The following is a 19,052-nucleotide window of genomic DNA, read 5'->3' as shown; positions in this document are numbered from 1 at the left end:
CGCCTCCAGGATCAGAGCCCCACTTTCTCCAGGCTGATCTGCTCTGGAGCCAGAAGACGCCTCCCGAGTTTGCCCGGGGTCCTCCCTGTCCCCTCCCTCCCACCTCCCCACCCTCGAAGTGGCGCTCCCGCCTCGCTCCGCCTGCACAGCTCCGGCGCGCCTGGAGGCTTATCAGGCTCCCCGCACGCCCCTGCGGCTTCCTCGGGCGCCCGGCGCGAGGGACTCTGACAGTACAGCCGCTGCCTCAGAGCCCCCCATTCACAGCCCCTCCTCCCGCTTCCCCGCCACCGCGCCCCCCAGCTCTTCTCCCCTGCGCCGCGCGCGGCGCCCACCGCGTGTCAGGCTTAATCCCGGGTTGGTCCTGGTGGTTTGCTCATCCCCACTCTCAGCCTCCCAGCCAGCGCAGAGAAGTGGAATCCGCACTGAAACTCTGGGTGGCTGGAGCAGGCGGACTGGGCATGCTCAGAAGCCAGGGCTGGCTTTGGTCTCAAGTAGGAAGCTTTTGCACTCGGGAGGCAGCGGCGACTTTGGGGAAAGTTGATCGGAGAGGGGAGGAAGCCCCAAGACGCGGAGCAGCGGCAGGAAGGAGCCCCCGGCAGCCCGGAGGAGCATGGGCACCCTGCGGGATTTACAATATGCGCTCCAGGAGAAGATCGAGGAGCTGAGGCAGCGGGATGCTCTCATTGACGAGCTGGAGCTGGAGTTGGATCAGAAGGACGAACTGATCCAGAAGCTGCAGAACGAGCTGGACAAGTACCGCTCGGTGATCCGACCAGCCACCCAGCAGGCGCAGAAGCAGAGCGCGAGCACCTTGCAGGGCGAGCCGCGCACCAAGCGGCAGGCAATCTCTGCCGAGCCCACCGCATTCGACATCCAGGATCTCAGCCATGTGACCCTGCCCTTCTACCCCAAGAGCCCACAGTAAGCAGGGGTGACGCGCCGGATCCATGCGGCGCCCTGGCGGTGGGGAGCTGCGGGTCTCTGTATTGTCTGTCGGCCCCCGCCCCTCCAGCTTGCCATGTCTGTCCTTATCCTCAGAAATGTTTCATTTTAACGGGCACTTCTTGCGGGGCTGTGCACGTTTCTTAGAGCCAGACTCACTGCACATACGTTGCCTTCTTGTCTTTGTCAGATGTCACGGTATTATTTTTATATATACATATGCATTCGTATAAGCCACCTAGTGTACGTAGAGTTTGAACGCGTCCCAGGTGTGTGTCCGACCGTGTGTATGAGTCTGAGAGAAGAAATAAAAAGCCCCCCTGTCTCCCAAAAGCCCCCGCAAGCCAGACTGGAAAATCCTAAATGCAGGCTCGTCAGACTTGAAATGAAATGCGTCTGATATCACCCATACTTTCTATGCTTTTGTGGCTTTCCCGGATTTCTCTACCTGCTGGCGCTTCACGCTGGTAGCCTTCAAACCTGATGTTCTTGTCATCATCAAAGTGTGAAACAGAAGTAAATATGTATAGGAAAGGGAAGAATTTTTGATTTCCTGAATTGGATGACATTTACAATCCATAAATGGAAGCCTAGTCTGTTGATTTTTAAGAAATATTTTTTCATAATACATGAGGGAGAAGATTGCTTATTTTCCTTAAGGAACGTGCATAATGTTACCAATGGAGCATCTCCATCTCCCAAGAGGTGGTTGTTTGTTTCCAGGGTCAGAGACAGATAAGCACACTTATCTTATTTACAACGTGGACCCATTGTTTGCCTTACTCTTGGCTTCTAATGCAACCACTCTGGCATTGTTCTATTCTTTTAGAGAACTGTGCAATTCTGTTGTCAGTGGGCTTCATAACTTAGATGGGAAAAATTCAATGAAACTTGTTATACAACACTCAACTCAGAGTTCACATGGAGAGTAAAGCTGCAGGAACATGAGGTTAACAGAGAATGTAGGAGAGCACCCAAATGAATGGCATTTTAAATTAACAGATAATTACATAATTGATAAAACCAAGGATGTTGCTGATTACTTTACTACTAATGACTTCACATTGGGTGGATGGCACTTGTTACATAATAATGCAAGCTCCCTTGAAACCCTTCACTTCATAATCACAGGAAGTTAATATAAGGAGAAAGTGAATACTCAGTTATCCCTATTTTTATTTATTGGATCTTTTTGGGGGGAATCACAGTATGTACCAATTATTACTTTTGAAAACTTAAGAGTCATACCTATACGTATTGATTCCCATGCAACATTTGCTGCTCGTGCAGGCTTAGTTTTGGGAGGAGTTTGCATTTTGTGAGGGAGTGGGAAAGAGACAATAAGGATAAACATTTCTGAGATTCCGACCCTATCAAATTGCCCTAATAGTTCAACAGACTTAGATCTGCCTTAGAAACCTGAGTGATCTGAATCTACTTCAACTTTCTCTTGTAAATTAATTTGCAGTCCTGACATGCCTGCCTGTTTTAGCTAACGAGGTACATGACCGTCTCTCCTGGGCCAAGTTTTGCATAATGAAAAAATAACTCAAAGACAGCTCTCTGCATCTTTGAACATTCCATAGGAGCTCATTTTCATATCTGCAGGACTTTGGAGGGACACAGAGCAAACTCTGCTTTCATGAAAAGACAATTTTAATAGGTTTTATAGTGAAGCATGATCAAGCCAGCTGATAACTCCAGTTAAACATTCCATCAGAGATCTACAAGATTCTAGGCAGTAGGGAATCAACTATATAGTGCGGAAAGTTTAAAAGCCTCTTTGTACTTGACTTGTAGAATAACTAGATTGAAAAACAAAAAAGGTCCACAGAGGAAAATAAAACTAGTATGGCAAATAATTTACAGCATCTCATTATAATACACATTTTATCTATCAAATAATGCTGTATATTCTGATACTGATTTATTTATAATAACTTATGTTTTAAAGGACTCAAGCACTTAAGGTATTGCCATGATGCTTTTGGTGACTCTGAAGCATTTTATTGAAGAAAATGATAGAATGCCTTCTAAGCTTAAATAATTTTGCAAAAACATCTGTTCTTTTTTCACACTTACATTAAAAAAATATTTTAAAAATTGGCTTCAGTAGTAGAAAGTATACCTTTCTTAGAGAAAAAAAAATTACATAGTATGCAAAATGAATAAATCTAATGTTATTTGAATGGTTGTATGAGGTAGCTCCACAAAGGATTAAGAAAACCTGCCAAACCTAAGAAGACTTGTTTATATTTCAGTGTATTTCACTATGAATAATTTCATTACACAGACTTACTGGCAACAAGTGTTTGTGTCTTTATATTTCATCTTTACCACATCTTAAATGTAGCCATCTTTCTTATACATATAGATTATTATGAGTTCAAGTTAAAATGAAACTATCTAAATAGACACATTAATTTCCAGTTCACATTTATGCTAGTTTTTGATTCTCTTTCCTTTAGATGTAGGTAACTGCCCCGTTAATGTTCTGTTCATTTATTTGATATATGCAAATATTTCTTTTTAGCTTTTGCTTGCTGAGTTTGCCTTCTGAGGATTACAATTTTTTTAAATTATGTTTTCTTGGTAATTTTGATCATTTAAAAATAGTACAAAATGTAAACTAACTTAATAACTTGAATCATCTTAACATTTTGGTTTTAGAATTTTCCATTAATGTGGGAATTGGAGGGAATGACTGTCAGATTTCAGCACAGAGCCAGGGCACTCCTGCTATAACTATGAGGTAGGAGGAGTGTTTTTGTTGGTGTCTTTTACAATCTGTATAAAAGCAGTGCTTATGTGAAGCAAAGAACTGATGTAGCAAATTGGAATCTATATTCTGCTGCTTCCGAAATAACTCCTTGAGAATATAAAACTACTAAACTATATTTTGAAATAATGAGCAAATAAACCCTTAACAAAACCCAAGCATTCATTATGTGAGAGCAGATAGCCTATTGATTGTATATATAGAATGTTTCTTATGGACTTAAGTAATTTTATTTCATGACATTTCATTCCTGAAATTGATTCTACATCACGTTAGAACATTCAGTCTCTGAAATTTTGATCTAAAACCCTTATCTTTTGAAAATATTCCCAAAACTCTTCCGTTTTCATGTCACAGGGTTTTAGTCATTTCGGTTGGACTATATAGACTTGAGCTCCTAAGAGTTGTTAGTATCTTTGTATTTTTGTGAGTTATTGCTTTCACTCCAGAAGCAGTTGGATTTCAGAGAATTTCTCCTTCCTTCCTTCTTTCCTTCCTCCTTTCTTCCTCCCGCTTCCCTCCCACTGCCTCCCTCCCTCCCTCCCTCCCTCCCTCCCTTCCTTCCTTCCTTCTGTCTCTCTTTCTCTCTTTCATCTTGCTTTGTCATCCAGGCTGGAGTGTAGTGGCACAATCTCGGCTAACTGCAATACCCACCTCCTAGGTTCAAGCAATTCTCCGACACCAGCCTCCCAAGTGGCTGTGATTTCAGGTGCATATCACCATGCCCAGCTAAATTTTGTATATTTTTTAGTAGAGATAGGGTTTTGCCATGTTAGCCAGTCTGGTCTTGAACTCCTGACCTCAGGTGATCTGCCCACCTGGGCCTCCTAAAGTGCTGAGATTATAGGCATGAGCCACAGTGACCGGCCCCTATTTTACTTTTTCATTGTGAAGTACTTTGGAGGAGTTGAAGATAAAAGTATTTTTATTTTTAAGGAGGCATTAATTTTAAAAGAGATTATTTGATCTTTTAAAATTTATAATATATCTGAAGAAAAACAAAATGTTTCTAAAGACTGTATATTAAATTCTGTCAGAAGTTGAGAGAATCCTAGAATTCTAGTGTAATCATAGATGGTATAATATTAAAACATAGATGTCTTGAAAGGTAGAAATTTAATTCTAAAAGTGCCCTATAGCTCAGTCCAATATTTCTATGGGATGTCTGTGATGTGCAAAATATCGTAAGGCATTAGAGATGAAAGATACATAGGTCCTATCATCGAGGAGTGAACGCGGGGTTAACAATGCTGTACAAGTTAATATTCTAGAAAGTAGATAGAGTAAGGTAAGTCACAGGGGAGATAAGTAAGACAGTTGGCAAAATATAATCAAGCCTGTTTAGTTTTATGGTATCAGAAACTCATGTGAAAGTAGAAGTGTTTAAAGTAAGTATTTGAAGGATGGCCATGATTTAGGTGAGTGGAAATGAGAGGAAAGAGGGAGGGGTAGAGATAGGGACTGGGGAGATACATTCCAAGCCATTAGCAAAGAGACCAGGCAGAAAAAGAAAGCAGGGCCCCTCTGGGAATTGGCAGCAACTAGTGGCTGTGCTAAAGTACTGTAGGGCGGACTGTGGAAAAGCAAGTTTATGTCAGAGAGAATGAGAATCTCAGTTTCTATGATTTTATAAAGTAGGTGAGAGGGCATTCTGCTGGGTTTTAGCATAGCCAAGGCTCCTGTGTGTTTGTGTGTGTGAATGTTACACCAAGGACTAATAATTACCCACTAATACAGTTCTGAATGCCAGAATGTCAGTTCACCCCTCTATCACAGTTCACCCCCACTATCACAGTCCTGTTAATAGTCATAACTATACTAACTAGGTAAGAGTAGTTAATTTAAGTGAACAACAGATGATTAGAAGTCTTAAAGACACCAGGTTCCAAGTTTCTTTTTCCACTCACTTCCAAATGTTCCCATTGACAATAATCTAATTTCCTGCCACAGACTAGCACTGCAGATTCCTCACATACCTAGGCAAGCTGAACATAGATGAAAATTGAACCTGAAGTTGTTTTTTGAAATTCATTTTCCTTGTTTTTGTGGAGGAGTTAAATTCTAACCTAATGTTATTCTAATAGAGTTTTCAATTTAAGGTTGATTTTTAATTTGACATTACAGTTAACGCAGTAGAATGGAAGTCCTGGAACCCTTTATAAAAATGTATGAGACCAGGGTGCTAAAACCCTATTAGGGTATTTTGAAGCACAGTCAAGTTGCATGCCCCCAAAATGGACCTTATAATGAAAATACTGGCAAGCCCTTAAATAGAATGGCTCTAGAAGCTGCCAGAGAATATAAATGACCAGCTCCCTTGCTCTACTGGGCCACATTTCCAAGTTCCTGCTACCTGTAATTTGGATTCCTAATGGGAAGGGGTGGAAGAACACAGACGGTGTTTCTATTGTTGCTGTTTACAGGTTATAAGGCATATTGACACATTTTTTTTTCTGTCTGCCTAGCAATGGAGGGTCTCCATGGTATCCTAGCAACAATATTCGAACACCAGGCTGCTGCTCTTTCTGCCATCTCTACCATAGGTGCTGCCGCCCATCCCAAGAAACTGGTCCTGTTGCTAGCATTCCAGATCCTCTGACTTGAACCTTTCAAGCTCAGAGAACGCAAGACAATGTGATAAATAAGCACATGCCGAAAGCAGCATTTACCAGAATGCTCAACAGCTTATTATGCAATCACATCTGTGGTATTTTGAATCCTAATCTGAATTGTTGAGCTGGTGCTGTTTGCCACCTCTTCCCTGACAGCCCTTCTCTGCTTCCTCACACTCAGTTCTGACACCGGTTCTGCTTCCCTCTCACCATCTTCTGTAAGGACTCTGCTCCTCAGCATCTCCTTAAATTTCATTTTCTGAGAAGTTCAGTATGTGCAACCTGTTTGAACTCTCTAAGTATGATTTTGTTTATAAGAGCAGAGGAATGTTTTCTCTCCAGAACTGTCATGTAAACATAAGCAATAGCACAAAAACTGCAGCTACACAAAACAGATGTTTAACACAAGATGGAACTAATAGTACACTCTCAAAAGTGTCTTATTTCTGAATGAATTTTATAAGGACACTACTCTCCAGCTTTTTTCATTGCTTATAAAATTCATATAAGCATTCCTTCTGGAGGCTCTAAGGGAGACTCCATACCTTGTCTTTTTCAGCTTCTAGATGCTGCCTGTATTTGTAAGCAATGAGAAAAGCTGGAGAGTAGAATGGGAAGAAGAAATGCATGTTGAGTGGACAAGAAAGGGCAAAACAAGATTAGTATTGTTAAAGTTCTGCCATATTTGTAAGTAAGTTGGAAAATAGTAATAGGCTTTATGTGCAAGTAAATAGGTGACAAGACTGGAAAAGAACTTGCAATAAGATAGTACTTTATGGATGAAGACTGCTATAAACAAGAGGCACCCAAATTGGAGTATATCAAATACTTGCCTTCTTAGGGAGCTATATTGAAGATAGTTTCCCTTTAGACCAGTGCTTGTTTTGAATGCATTGTATTGTCCCTTTGAAACACCCCTTAATCTGCTATCAGTGAAGACTTGGTGGTATTTGTGCAGCGCACAGTGCAGGGGACAAAAATAAGGGCAGCAACTCAGTACATCCTGTTTCTGAATGAAAGGGTCAAGAATTACACTACCCATCATCATCAGATTGGCTAACATTTATGGAGCACTAACTCTGTGCCAGGCACTAATCCTGTGCTTTATATAGATGGTCTCTTTTGTTGATTGAATTGTTGATTTATTGATTGATTGAGACAGGCATTTTCTGTCTTACTGTCCAGGCTGGAGTGCAGTAGTACAATCATAGCTCACTGCAGCTTTGAGTTCCTGGACTCAAGTGATCCTCTTGTCTCTGCCTCCATAGTAGCTGAGATTATAGGCACATATCATCACACTTGGCTAATTTTTAATTGTTTTGTGTAGAGACAGGGTCTCAGTTATGCAGGCTGGTCTTGAACTCTTGGCCTCAAATGATTCTCCAGCTTCTGTGCCTACAAAGAAAGTGCTGGAATTACAGATGTGAGCCACTGCACCCAGCCTGATCATCTTTTGTTAGGGCACAAACAGCCCTGTGAGGAAAATTCTGGATTATCCCCATTTCACAGCATGAGAAAAAGAACTCTGGGGCACAGAGCAGTGAAGCAACTTGCCCACAGTCACACAACGTTGAGCCTGCACTACAGTTCCAGAGCTTTCCTCCTTACCCACTAGGCTCTCTTACTTCCCAAAGGGCCATGGGGATTAGGTAGTTGCAGGAAAACTTACGAATAACGTGTAGGTTGTTCTCTGGGGAGTATCCATTCACCAATAATTACATAGGAAGCAAAAGGACTCTGGGAACAGTGGAAGAAATAATGTAGGATGCCGGTTCCCAAACTTTGCTGCACATTAGAATCACCTGGGGAACTTAGAATCCAATTCCTACCACAAACCAATTAAAATCATAATGTCTGGGGGTTAGATGCTACATATCAGTAATTTTTAATGATTCTCCAGGTAACTTTAACCTGCAGCAAAATTTGAGAACCACTCTGATAGGAAGATGATAAGGGGTGTGTGTGTGTGTGTGTACGTTTCTGTGTGATATTAAACAAAAGACCAGGATAAAATGTACATCTAAAGAGTTGATGCCTCTATTGGCTCAAACCTTTAAGCACTAGGGATCTACAAAAGCATAACTGGATTTTTTGCCAAATTATAGGTGTAGACAGTTCAGTTGATGTCTTAATGTTTATTCTCCCAAACAAGTGATCATTTCACTACCTAGCCCACTGGTTCTCAACCATAGCTCTATGTTACAATCACCTAGAGAGTTTTAAAACATATCTTTGCTGAGCACTACCTCCAGAGACTATGATTCAATTGCTCTGGGATAGACCTGAGGTATAGATATATTACTTTTGCTCCCAAAGTGATTCTAATATGCAGCCAGGGTCGAGAACCTCTGCTATGGCCCATTCAGTGTTGATTGTTAGAGATTACTTGAATGCCTATTCTTTGGGGAAGCACCTTTCTTGTTTCTTTTTGAATAACCCAAATCCCCTGCTTGCAGTGGAGTCAGGCAGCTTCAGCTCCTCTTTTCCCTTACCCCCTGGACCTGCCTTTGTCACTTTTTAAATATACATATTTTGTTGCCCTTTAGGTTCTGGGGTACATGTGCAGAACATGCAGGATTGTTGCATGGGTACATACATGGCAATGCGGTTTGCTGCCTCCATCCCCCCGTCACCTATAGTTGGTATTTCTCCCTATGTTATCCCTCCCCAACCTCCCTACCACCCGCTGTCCCTTCTCAAGTACCCCCCAACAGATCCCAGTTGTGTGATGCTCCCCTCCTTGTGTCCATGTGTTCTCATTGTTCAACACCCACCTATGAGTGAGAACATGCGGTGTTTGATTTTCTGTTCTTGTGTCAGTTTGCTGAGAATGATGGTTTCCAGATTTATCCATGTCCCTATAGAGAACACAAATTCATTTTTTTTAATTGCATTTTAGGTTTTGTGGTACATGTGGAGAACATGCAAGATTGTTGTATAGGTTCACACATGGCAGTGTGATTTGCTGACTTTCTCCCTATCACCTATATCTGGCATCTCTCCCCATGCTGTCTCTCCCCAACTCCCCACCCCCTGCTGTCCCTCCCCTATTTCCCCCCAACAGACCCCCAGTGTGGGATGCTCCTCTTCCTATGTCCATGTGTTCTCATTGTTCAACACCCACCTATGAGTGAGAACATGTGGTGTTTGATTTTCTGTTCTTGTGTCAGTTTGCTGAGAATGATGGTTTCCAGGTTCATCCATGTCCCTACAGAGGACACGAACTCATCATTTTTGATGGCTGAATAATATTCCATGGTGTATATGTGCCACACTTTCCCTGTCCAGTCTATCATCGATGGGCATTTGGGTTGGTTCCAGGTCTTTGCTATTGTAAACTGTGCTGCAATGAACATTCGTGTGCATGTGTCCTTATAGTAGAACAATTTATAATCCTTTGGATATATACCCAGTAATGGGATTGCTGGGTCAAATGGAATTTCTATTTCTAGGTCCTGGAGGAATCGCCACACTGTCTTCCACAATGGTTGAACTAATTTACACTCCCACCAACAGTGTAAAAGTGTTCCTATTTCTTCACATCCTCTCCAGCATTTGTTGTCTCTAGATTTTTTAATGATTGCCATTCTAACTGGCGTGAGATGGTATCTCAATGTAGTTTTGATTTGTATTTCTCTAATGACCAGTGATGATGAGCATTTTTTCATATGTTTGTTGGCCTCATGTATGTCTTCTTTTGTAAAGTGTCTGTTCATGTCCTTCACCCACTTTTGAATGGGCATGTTTTTTTCTTGTAAATCTGTTTTAGTTCTTTGTAGATTCTGGATATCAGCCAGATAGGTAGATTGCAAAATTTTTTTCCCATTCTGTTGGTTGCTGATTCACTCTAATGACTGTTTCTTTTGCTGTGCAGAAGCTGTGGAGTTTGATTAGATCCCATCTGTCTATTTTGCCTTTTGTTGCCAATGATTTTGGTGTTTTAGTCATGAAGTCCTTGCCTATGTCTATGTCCTGAATGGTTTTGCCTAGGTTTTCTTCTAGGGTTTTATGGTGTCAGGTCTTATGTTTACGTCTTTAATCCATCTGGAGTTAATTTTAGTGTAAGGTGTCAGAAAGGGGTCCAGTTTCTGCTTTCTGCTCATGGCTAGCCAGTTTTCCCAATACCATTTATTAAACAGGGACTCCTTTCCCCGTTGCTTGTTTTTGTCAGGTTTGTCAAAGATCGGATGGTTGTAGATGTGTGGTGTTGCTTCCAAGGCCTCTGTTTTGTTCCACTGTTCTATATCTATTTTGGTACCTGTACCATGCTGTTTTGATTACTGTAGCCTTGTAGTATAGTTTGAAGTCCAGTAGTGTGATGCCTCCGCTTTGTTCTTTTTGCTTAGAATTGACTTGGCTCTGCGGGCTCTCTTTTGGTTCCATATGAAGTTTAAGGTGTTTTTTTTTCCAGTTCTATGAAGAAGGTCATTGGTAGCTTGATGGGGATATCACTGAATCTGTAAATTACTTTGGGCAGTATGCCCATTTTCACAATATTGATTCTTTCTAACCATGAACATGGAATGTTTCTCCATCTGTTTGTGTCCTCTCTTATTTCATTGGGCAGTGGTTTGTAGTTCTCCTTGAAGAGGTCCTTTACGTTCCTTGTTAGTTGTATTCCTAGGTATTTTATTCTCTTTGTAGCAATTGTGAATGGCAGTTTGTTCTTGATTTGGCTCTCTTTAAGTCTGTTGTTGGTATATAGGAATGCTTGTGATTTTTGCACATTGATTTTTGTATCCTGAGACTTTGCTGAAGTTGCTTATCAGTTCCAGGAGATTTTGGGCTGAGATGATAGGGTCTTCTAGATATACAATCATGTCGCCTGCAAACAGAGATAATTTGACTTCCTCCTTTCCTATTTGAATACCCTTTATTTCTTTTTCTTGCCAAACTCATTGTTTTTTATGGCTGCATAGTATTCCATGGTGTATATGTGCCACAGTTTCCTTGTCCAGTCTATCATCAATGGGCATTTGGGTTGGTTCCACGTCTTTGCTATTGTAAACAGTGCTGCAATAAACATACGTGTGCATGTGTCTTTATAATAGAATGATTTATACTTATTTGGATATATACACAGTAATGGGATTGCTGGGTCAAATGGAATTTCTATTTCTAGGTCCTTGAGGAATGGCCACACTGTCTTCTACAATTTTTGAACTAATTTACACTCCCACCAAAAGTGTCAAAGTGTTCCAATTTCTCCACATCCTCTGCAGCATCTGTTGCCTCCAGATTTTTTAATGATCGCCATTCTAACTGGCGTGAGATGGTATCTCAATGTGGTTTTGATTTGCATTTCCCTAATAACCAATGATGATGAGCATTTTTTCATGTTTGTTGCCCTCATAAATGTCTTCTTTTGAAAAGTGTCTGTTCATGTCCTTTACCCACTTTCGAATGGGTTTGTTTGTTTTTTTCTTGTAAATCTGTTTTAGTTCTTTGTAGATTCTGGATATTAGCGCTTTGTCAGATGGGTAGATTGCAAAAATTTTTTTCCCATTCTGTTGGTTGCTGGTTCACTCTAATGAATGTTTCTTTTGCTGTACAGAAACTCTGGAGTTTAATTAGGTCCCATTTGTCTATTTTGGCTTTTTTTGCCAATGCTTTTGGTGTTTTAGTCATGAAGTCCTTGCCTATGTCTGTCCTGAATGGTTTTGCCTAGGTTTTCTTCTAGGGTTTTTATGGTGTCAGGTCTTATGTTTAAGTCTTTAATCCATCTGGAGTTAATTTTAGTGTAAGGTGTCAGAAAGGGGTCCAGTTTCTGCTTTCTGCACATGGCTAGCCAGTTTTCCCAATACCATTTATTAAACAGGGACTCCTTTCCCCATTGCTTGTTTTTGTCAGGTTTGTCAAAGATGGGATGGTTGTAGATGTGTGGCGTTGCCTCTGAAGCCTGTGTTCTTTTCCATTGGTCTATATCTCTGTTTGGTACCAGTACCATGCTGTTTTGATTACTGTAGCCTTGTAGAATAGTTTGAAATCAGGTAGTGTGATGCCTCCAGCTTTGTTCTTTTTGCCTAAGGACCTCTTTAAGGAGAACTACAAACAACTACTCAAGAAAATAAGAGAGGACACAAGCAGATGGAAAAGCATTCCATGCTTATGGTTAGGAAGAATCAATACTGTGATAATGGCCATACTGCCCAAAGTAGTTTAAATTCAAACCTATCCCCATCAAGCTACCTGTGACCCTCTTCACAGAACTGGGAAAAACCAACTTAAACTTCATATGGAACCAAAAGAGAGTCTACATAGCCAAGACAATCCCAAGCAAAAAGAACAAACTGCCTTTGTCACTTTAATCTCTGGAGTTATCTTTTAAGGACCTGGGGCACAACAAAGTGTTGGCAGCTCTATTCAGTGGGTAAGTGTTTTTGCGCTTTCCTGCCAACCAGGATTCCTGGCCACTGTTCAAATGTGACACACATTAGGATCAGCCTTCATCCCAAGTTTGTTCCTTTTTTTTTCTAATTTTCACTGAGGGTAGCTGCCTCTGTAGCCACACAGTTTCTTTGGTTCTCAGCTACTGCTATCCAGTGCTAAGTTGGAGGTAAAATAATGATGAGCACCTCTTGGAAGAGCAGTCCTGGGCTTGTAGTGTCTCTGCTTCTGGTATGTGATGTCTCTGCAGCCAGCTACAGTTTTTTTTCCCCCTACAGATATTTTATCCTTTTAAGGCAAACAGTGTGTGTTCAGGCTGAGGAGTACTTTCCAGGGAGACTTCAGAGAAAGCAGAACTAGCACATTAACCTTTCAGTCCTCTTTCCAGGTGGTTTGGTTTAAGTGGACAGATCTGGTCATTGCTGGCAGATGAGAGGTCTGAGATGACACCTGCAATAAAATATCTTGGTGTGTCCCTCGTGAAGACTTCTGGGGGAGATGAGAATTCCTAAATCCTGCGGATAAACCTCAATGGTGCCCCTGTTGCCAGCTCTGTGTTTCCCCTTAGATCCTTGTTACCAACTCCTCAAGGTGTTGCTAATGGTCTCAATAGGAGCCTATTTACATTTGTAATTTAATCATTATTTTCTCAGGTGAGCCTCAGCCAGTATAGTGCTATAGAAGCAATGAAAATAGCTAATATAATTGCAAATACTTTCTGATAAAAATAATCTTAAAATCGGAGTCAGCAAGGAACTTTTCTGTCTCCCCCACCCCAAAATATGAAAATGTATTCAGCTGACAGCATGTTAAAACAGAATAGATGTAATAAGGCTACCTAGAGGATTGGGAGCATTAATTATTCAGGGAAGTTAATCATAAGTAAAGTAAACACTTTCATTATGAATCCAGCTTCATGTCATGCATTTGCTTATTGGACGTAATTGGGGAGGAATAAGAGGAATTAGAAACAATGAAAAACATGACCAAAAGCATGTGTTTAATTATTACAACTTAGCAGTTAGAAGCAGAATGATAGGCAGAACTTGGTGCTAGGACACTGGGAAAATATCTGTGTCTTTGCATTCTTTAATTCCAACCCATGAAAGGATGGGAGTTCTTATAGAAAGAAGAAATTAGTGACAATTTACTGCAAAGAGATACTCTTTCACCTGCATCAAAAATAAAATAATGTTAATTACTTTTGCCTTTCTAAAGATCATAAATGTAAATTAAACTTCAACAGATTGGCTTTAACATAGATGTAATTTCTCTCACTTCTACATAGAGGTAGAGAGACTTACCCCCAGACAATGCATAAGTAAATAGCTTATATTATTTTTATGGGATTATAATATGCCTCAAAAACAGATCTAATGTTAATCTTCTAATGTTTAGTGTCATTTTTTCACTTTTAGACCCTACCTACTGTTAAGAAGTAACATTGTACTTCTTTGAACATGAAGTAATTATAGTATCAGCCGGTCAGTTTAATTTGGTTAATTGGATTGAATGTCAGTGATGACAAATACACTCTAGTTAAGCACAATACTTGGACTATTTTCTGAAACAATTGTATTATGGTAATGTCAAGCTTTCACCAGATCTTGGCCAAGGAATAATGAGATAATGTGAAGAAAAAACATCTTTTCTGGATACAGTGTACATCATCTTAATGGTCCAGATTTATCAGTAAATTATGGTTTTGACAGTGCTTCTAAGTCTGGACTGAAAAGAAAGAAGAAAATATGGTCAGGACAGAAAAAGAGAAATGGAAAATCTAAGTTTAATTCCTGTGGAGTTATGGCCACAGAAGGAAAATAGGGTAGGTTGGTCATAATCTACTCTGCCTGCAGGTGGCTGGCAAACATGCTGAAAAAGCACAACTCCATGCTTCCATCTTCCTAATATCCATTTTACCTAAATCACTGGTGACTAAGCAACACGTTTTGTATAAAAGCAAGTCAGAGAAGATACCCTTAGATTAGATTTGTGCTGGTTTGACAGAGTGTCACCATATCCTTCACAGAGGAATATTAAACATCTGAAAGTAACAGGTACCATTTTGCTAAGCCTGTGAGGACAAGTCATTATGTCAGTGGGAAGAGAGCAATAAGAAAATATGCATTGGAATGAACCCTAGAATATACACTGCCTGTACTGTTGAGTACAGAACTGTATGTGAATCATGGTCTTCATTCTAGGTAATTGCTATTCTTTTATTTTGGAACTTTCAGAGGATACTTAGAAAAGTAAGAGTAGTGTTTTTTGTTTGTTTTGGCTCAGAGGTCGATTCAGTGAGTTCCTCTTTGAGCAAATGGATTTTACTTAAAGCAACTTTTTTGCAGTTCTGAATGTTAGAGGAAAATCTTTTCCCCCATGGTGTATGGTACAGTGTAAAATGAAAGAACTGCTCAAAGTTTGTAGTCATTCATTTAATACCTAGCTTTATAAAAATGTAATGGTGAACTCCATCATACATTTGTATGAGCAGTGTTTCTAGTTATAGATCTGAAAAGCTTTAGAAATAATATGAAAGAAGTATGCTATGATTTTTAAAAATAGTTTTAGTCTTGGTCAGGAAAAAGTCGTTTTTCTCTTTTTCAAAATTTTACTTCAGATTTCTTATTCTTCTTCATTAAAGGAAAATATGACATAAAAATATAATTTGCCTGATTCTTTTTACCAGATGTTTTACCATTACTTAGTATGGATACCTATATTCTCTTGTTGAGAAAAAAAGAGAAATGAGCAAGAACTAAGTAATTCCTTGTTTACATAGCACTGAATGACATAAAAATAAATAGATGTTACTTTGAAACTGTCCTTGTAAATAAAATAAGCTCACTGTGAATGAATTATCTTTCTTAACTTCTTGACACCTTTTACATACTTCATGAATTTATCTAGATTTTGCCTTTCTGTTCCTTTGCTTAATGCATTAACATATTTATTTTCCCTTCCTTTTGACTTTTGGTGGGAAATACTTAGTTTAATAAAAGTATTTTCCTTCTGATAGGTAACAGCTAAAAGAGTGTAGCCCATGTCCTTTCCAATAACAATAATTTTAAAACTTCTAGAAATAGAGAATTTAGGCACTTAGGAGCATTATATGTATGTGTGTGTGTGTGTGTGTTTGCGCGCGCGCATGTGTGTGCATGTGTGTGTGTATGTGTGTTTGCGTGTTTGTTTACATGTTTTTAAATAATTACAATAAATTGTTTCTGAAAATTCTGATATTTGAAGAGTATCCATTAAAATTTATATTCTATTCATTATATAATCATGATTATTTTAAGAAACGTACACCCTTAGAAATGGAGATCAGAGAACCAATATTGAAATATTTTGGTGAATATGGCAAATTTGGTGTGCAGACAGATGAATCAAGTTAAACAAACAGATTGCTACCTCCTTTATTCTGAAGTATAAAAGCAAAAACACTGATCATCAAAGAGGAGGGTACTCTTCTCAAGCGACCCTTTCTCATCTGAAATTCATCTTATCTTTTGGTGCTGCTACCAAGGTCCTGTGCTATGTAAGTCATCTATCATAATAGACAGTGCTCCATCTTCTGGACTCCTAAGGGTTACTGTCAGGGTGATGGATGGAAAATGGCTCAAGTATACATTTATTTGTCTTGGCAAAAGTGAGATTCTGTGCTAGAAGGTCTTAGAGGTTATTAAAGACTATCTCAGCAAACCCTTGCTAGTGAGTTTTTAAATCATTTATGACAGCTTTTCCCCCTCTTTCTTGACTGCTGTTGATAGACTTCCACACTTCTTTTTGTAGTTCATTGCTTTATCATCACGAAAGGAAGAATATCATATTAACAACCTATCTTGCTCAAATGAGGCTTACTTTTTGTTCATTATTTTTTTTTTCTGGACCTAGGAATAATTTATTATCCAAAAAAATTCTAAACTGAAAGTAGTAATTGCTACTTTTTAGCCTTGTCTTGAATGGTCAATTATTGATGAGGATGATGATAATAATTACTAAAAATATTTGTCTTACTATATACCATATAAGTGATCTCATTTAATTCTCACAGCAGTCTGATAAAGTAACTACTATCATAATCCCATTTTTTCATATGGATAAAATGAGGCACAGAGAAGTTAGACAACGTGCCCAAAACAAAACAATGGGCTGAACTGCTTCAGTGCAGGTTTGTGTAAGCCCAGAGCTCATGCTCATTCTCTATATGCTATGTTGTTTAGCTGTTTGTTTCATCAACTAATTTTTAGCAGAAGTCTTGTGCAGTTTTGTTTCTTTTATATAGACAGCTCTTTGGTTAGTTTTAATATAATATGGTCATGGGTATAGTCTGTTTTAAACACTAGCGTGCCTTAGTATTATGAAAGTTCTTCTTTCAATATTACTGTATTGCTACTATATTTAGTTTAATTTTGGTTTTATTTCAAGACATGGTCTCACTCTAGTGCCCAGGCTAGAGTGCAGTGAGCACTAGACTCACTCATCTTGGCTCACTGCAACCTCCACCTCCCAGGCTTGAGCTTCCCTCCTGCCTCAGCCTCCCAAGTTGCTGGGACTACAGGCGCGTGGCACCACATCTGGCTAATATTGTAGTTTTTGTAGAAATGAGATCTTACTGTATTACCCAGGCTAGTCTTGAACTCCTGAGCTCAAATGATCCAGCAGTCTTGGCCTCCCAAAGTGCCAAGATTATAGGTGTGAGCCACTGTATCCAACCTCTGTATTCAAATTCTTCTTAAACACAACTACTTGTACCTAAAGCATTTTTAGCTGTTTCATACATAGAACGTTTTCCCTATCTTGTATTTGAATATTTTGTTTGTTTTTAGTTTAAAAATTTTAAGTAATAGTTGCTTGTTCCTCTTGAATCAAATTTCCATTTTGAAGAAATATTCCCTCAAAGTTCCAATTGTTTACTTCCTCACTTATTTCCCCCTTTTCCCCTAAATATTAATGTCTTTAATAGAAATTTTTGGAAAGTGTATCAAATGTTTTCTGATTCTTTATCCTGGCAATTTAAAAGTTTCTATGGATTGGTTTTCAGTTTTTTGTTTTATTTTATTCAATCATTTACCAAATATTTATTAAGGAACTAATATAGAGTAGAACTATAGTAGATGTATCTTCTTCTCACTCACATATAATTTAACGTCTGAAATTTGGTGGTTGTAGGTTATATACTGAAATAGACACTGCCTTGTTTCTTCCAACATGGATTGGACCCAGCATTCCTAGGTTGGAATTGTGCTTCCACTTCTCAGTGTTTGGCTTTGTAGTGCTGTGTACATTTTTTCCATGCCCATCAGAGTTTGAATTTCTGTATTTTGACTGTCATTTGGTTAACAACTACTTCCCCCAGAAGATAGTAAGTGACATTGAAAACAAAGTCAATGTGTCTGTTGCTCCATGCTACATCCTTGGAGCCCAGAAATGGGATGGCACACAGCAAATACTTAACAATTTTTTATTTTTTATTTTTTATTTTTGTCAAATGAAGGACAAGATAAAGCTTCTTTATGCTTCTGGCGCTTAGATACTTCAGTTTTTAATTTAAAGTTTTAAACATTAGAAACCTACATCACTGAGCTCAGTAGAATTTCCAGGCGTGTTTGGTATTGCATTTGGATGCTTTGGGATGCCTTTGTGGATCGTCTGTGCTCCAAATGGTCATCACAGCCCCGGTCACTCCATGCTCTCTTCACCTAGCCTATAACCCTTGTTTATCTTATTTGCCTGCCTTCTGAAGGCATTTCCATATTTTAGTTTGGGATTACAGGCATAAAAATTTCCTTCTAGTTTGAATAATCTGTGATTTGTAATAACTTTCCAAGGAAGCACACTCATTCTCCAACTCTAATAAATATGAAAACTCTGTAACATGAAACCTCATAAATGGGTTAATCTTAAAAGTAAGATTGACTAGGCCGGACCTGGTGACTCATGCCTGTAATCCCAGCATTTTGGGAGTCTGAGGCAGGTGGATCATGCGGTCAGGAGATTGAGACCATCCTGGCCAACATGGTGAAACCCTGTCTCTACTAAAATACAAAAACCTACCCGGGTGGTGCACACTTGTAGTCCCAACTACTCGAGAGGCTGAGGCAGGAGAATCGCTTGAATCCAGGAGACGTAGGTTGCAGTAAGCTGAGACTGTGCCACTGCACTCCATCCTGGCGACAGAGCAAGAATCTGTCTCAAAAAAAAAAAAAAGAAAAGAAAAGGATAAACTAATAAATACAAGCATGGGTTAGTGGAAATAAAAGAAAATCTTTTCAAATTCTTACTAATTTTTTTTTCGCAGACACAGCCAAAACACACACTAAGAAAATCCT

The 19,052-nt window shown here is 39.4% G+C and overlaps 1 protein-coding gene across 1 annotated transcript in view; it reads left to right on the top strand.

Annotated features, from left to right (window-relative positions):
• Window positions 1-506: 506 nt before the first annotated feature.
• The window catches only part of PRKG1 (protein kinase cGMP-dependent 1), a 1,319,131-nt gene continuing 1,300,585 nt past the window's right edge, over window positions 507-19,052 (top strand). Inside the window, exon 1 of the mRNA XM_002756357.7 lies at window positions 507-921. Within this exon, the coding sequence (XP_002756403.1) occupies window positions 611-921 (311 nt within the window). The 5' untranslated portion in view covers window positions 507-610. The remainder of the gene's footprint in view (window positions 922-19,052) is intronic.

The sequence above is a fragment of the Callithrix jacchus genome, chromosome 12 (assembly GCF_049354715.1).
Source record: "Callithrix jacchus isolate 240 chromosome 12, calJac240_pri, whole genome shotgun sequence".
In the NCBI taxonomy this organism is placed as follows: domain Eukaryota; kingdom Metazoa; phylum Chordata; class Mammalia; order Primates; family Cebidae; genus Callithrix; species Callithrix jacchus.
Note: the sequence above shows the minus strand (reverse complement) of the source record. Positions and strands in the feature narration are given on the sequence as shown.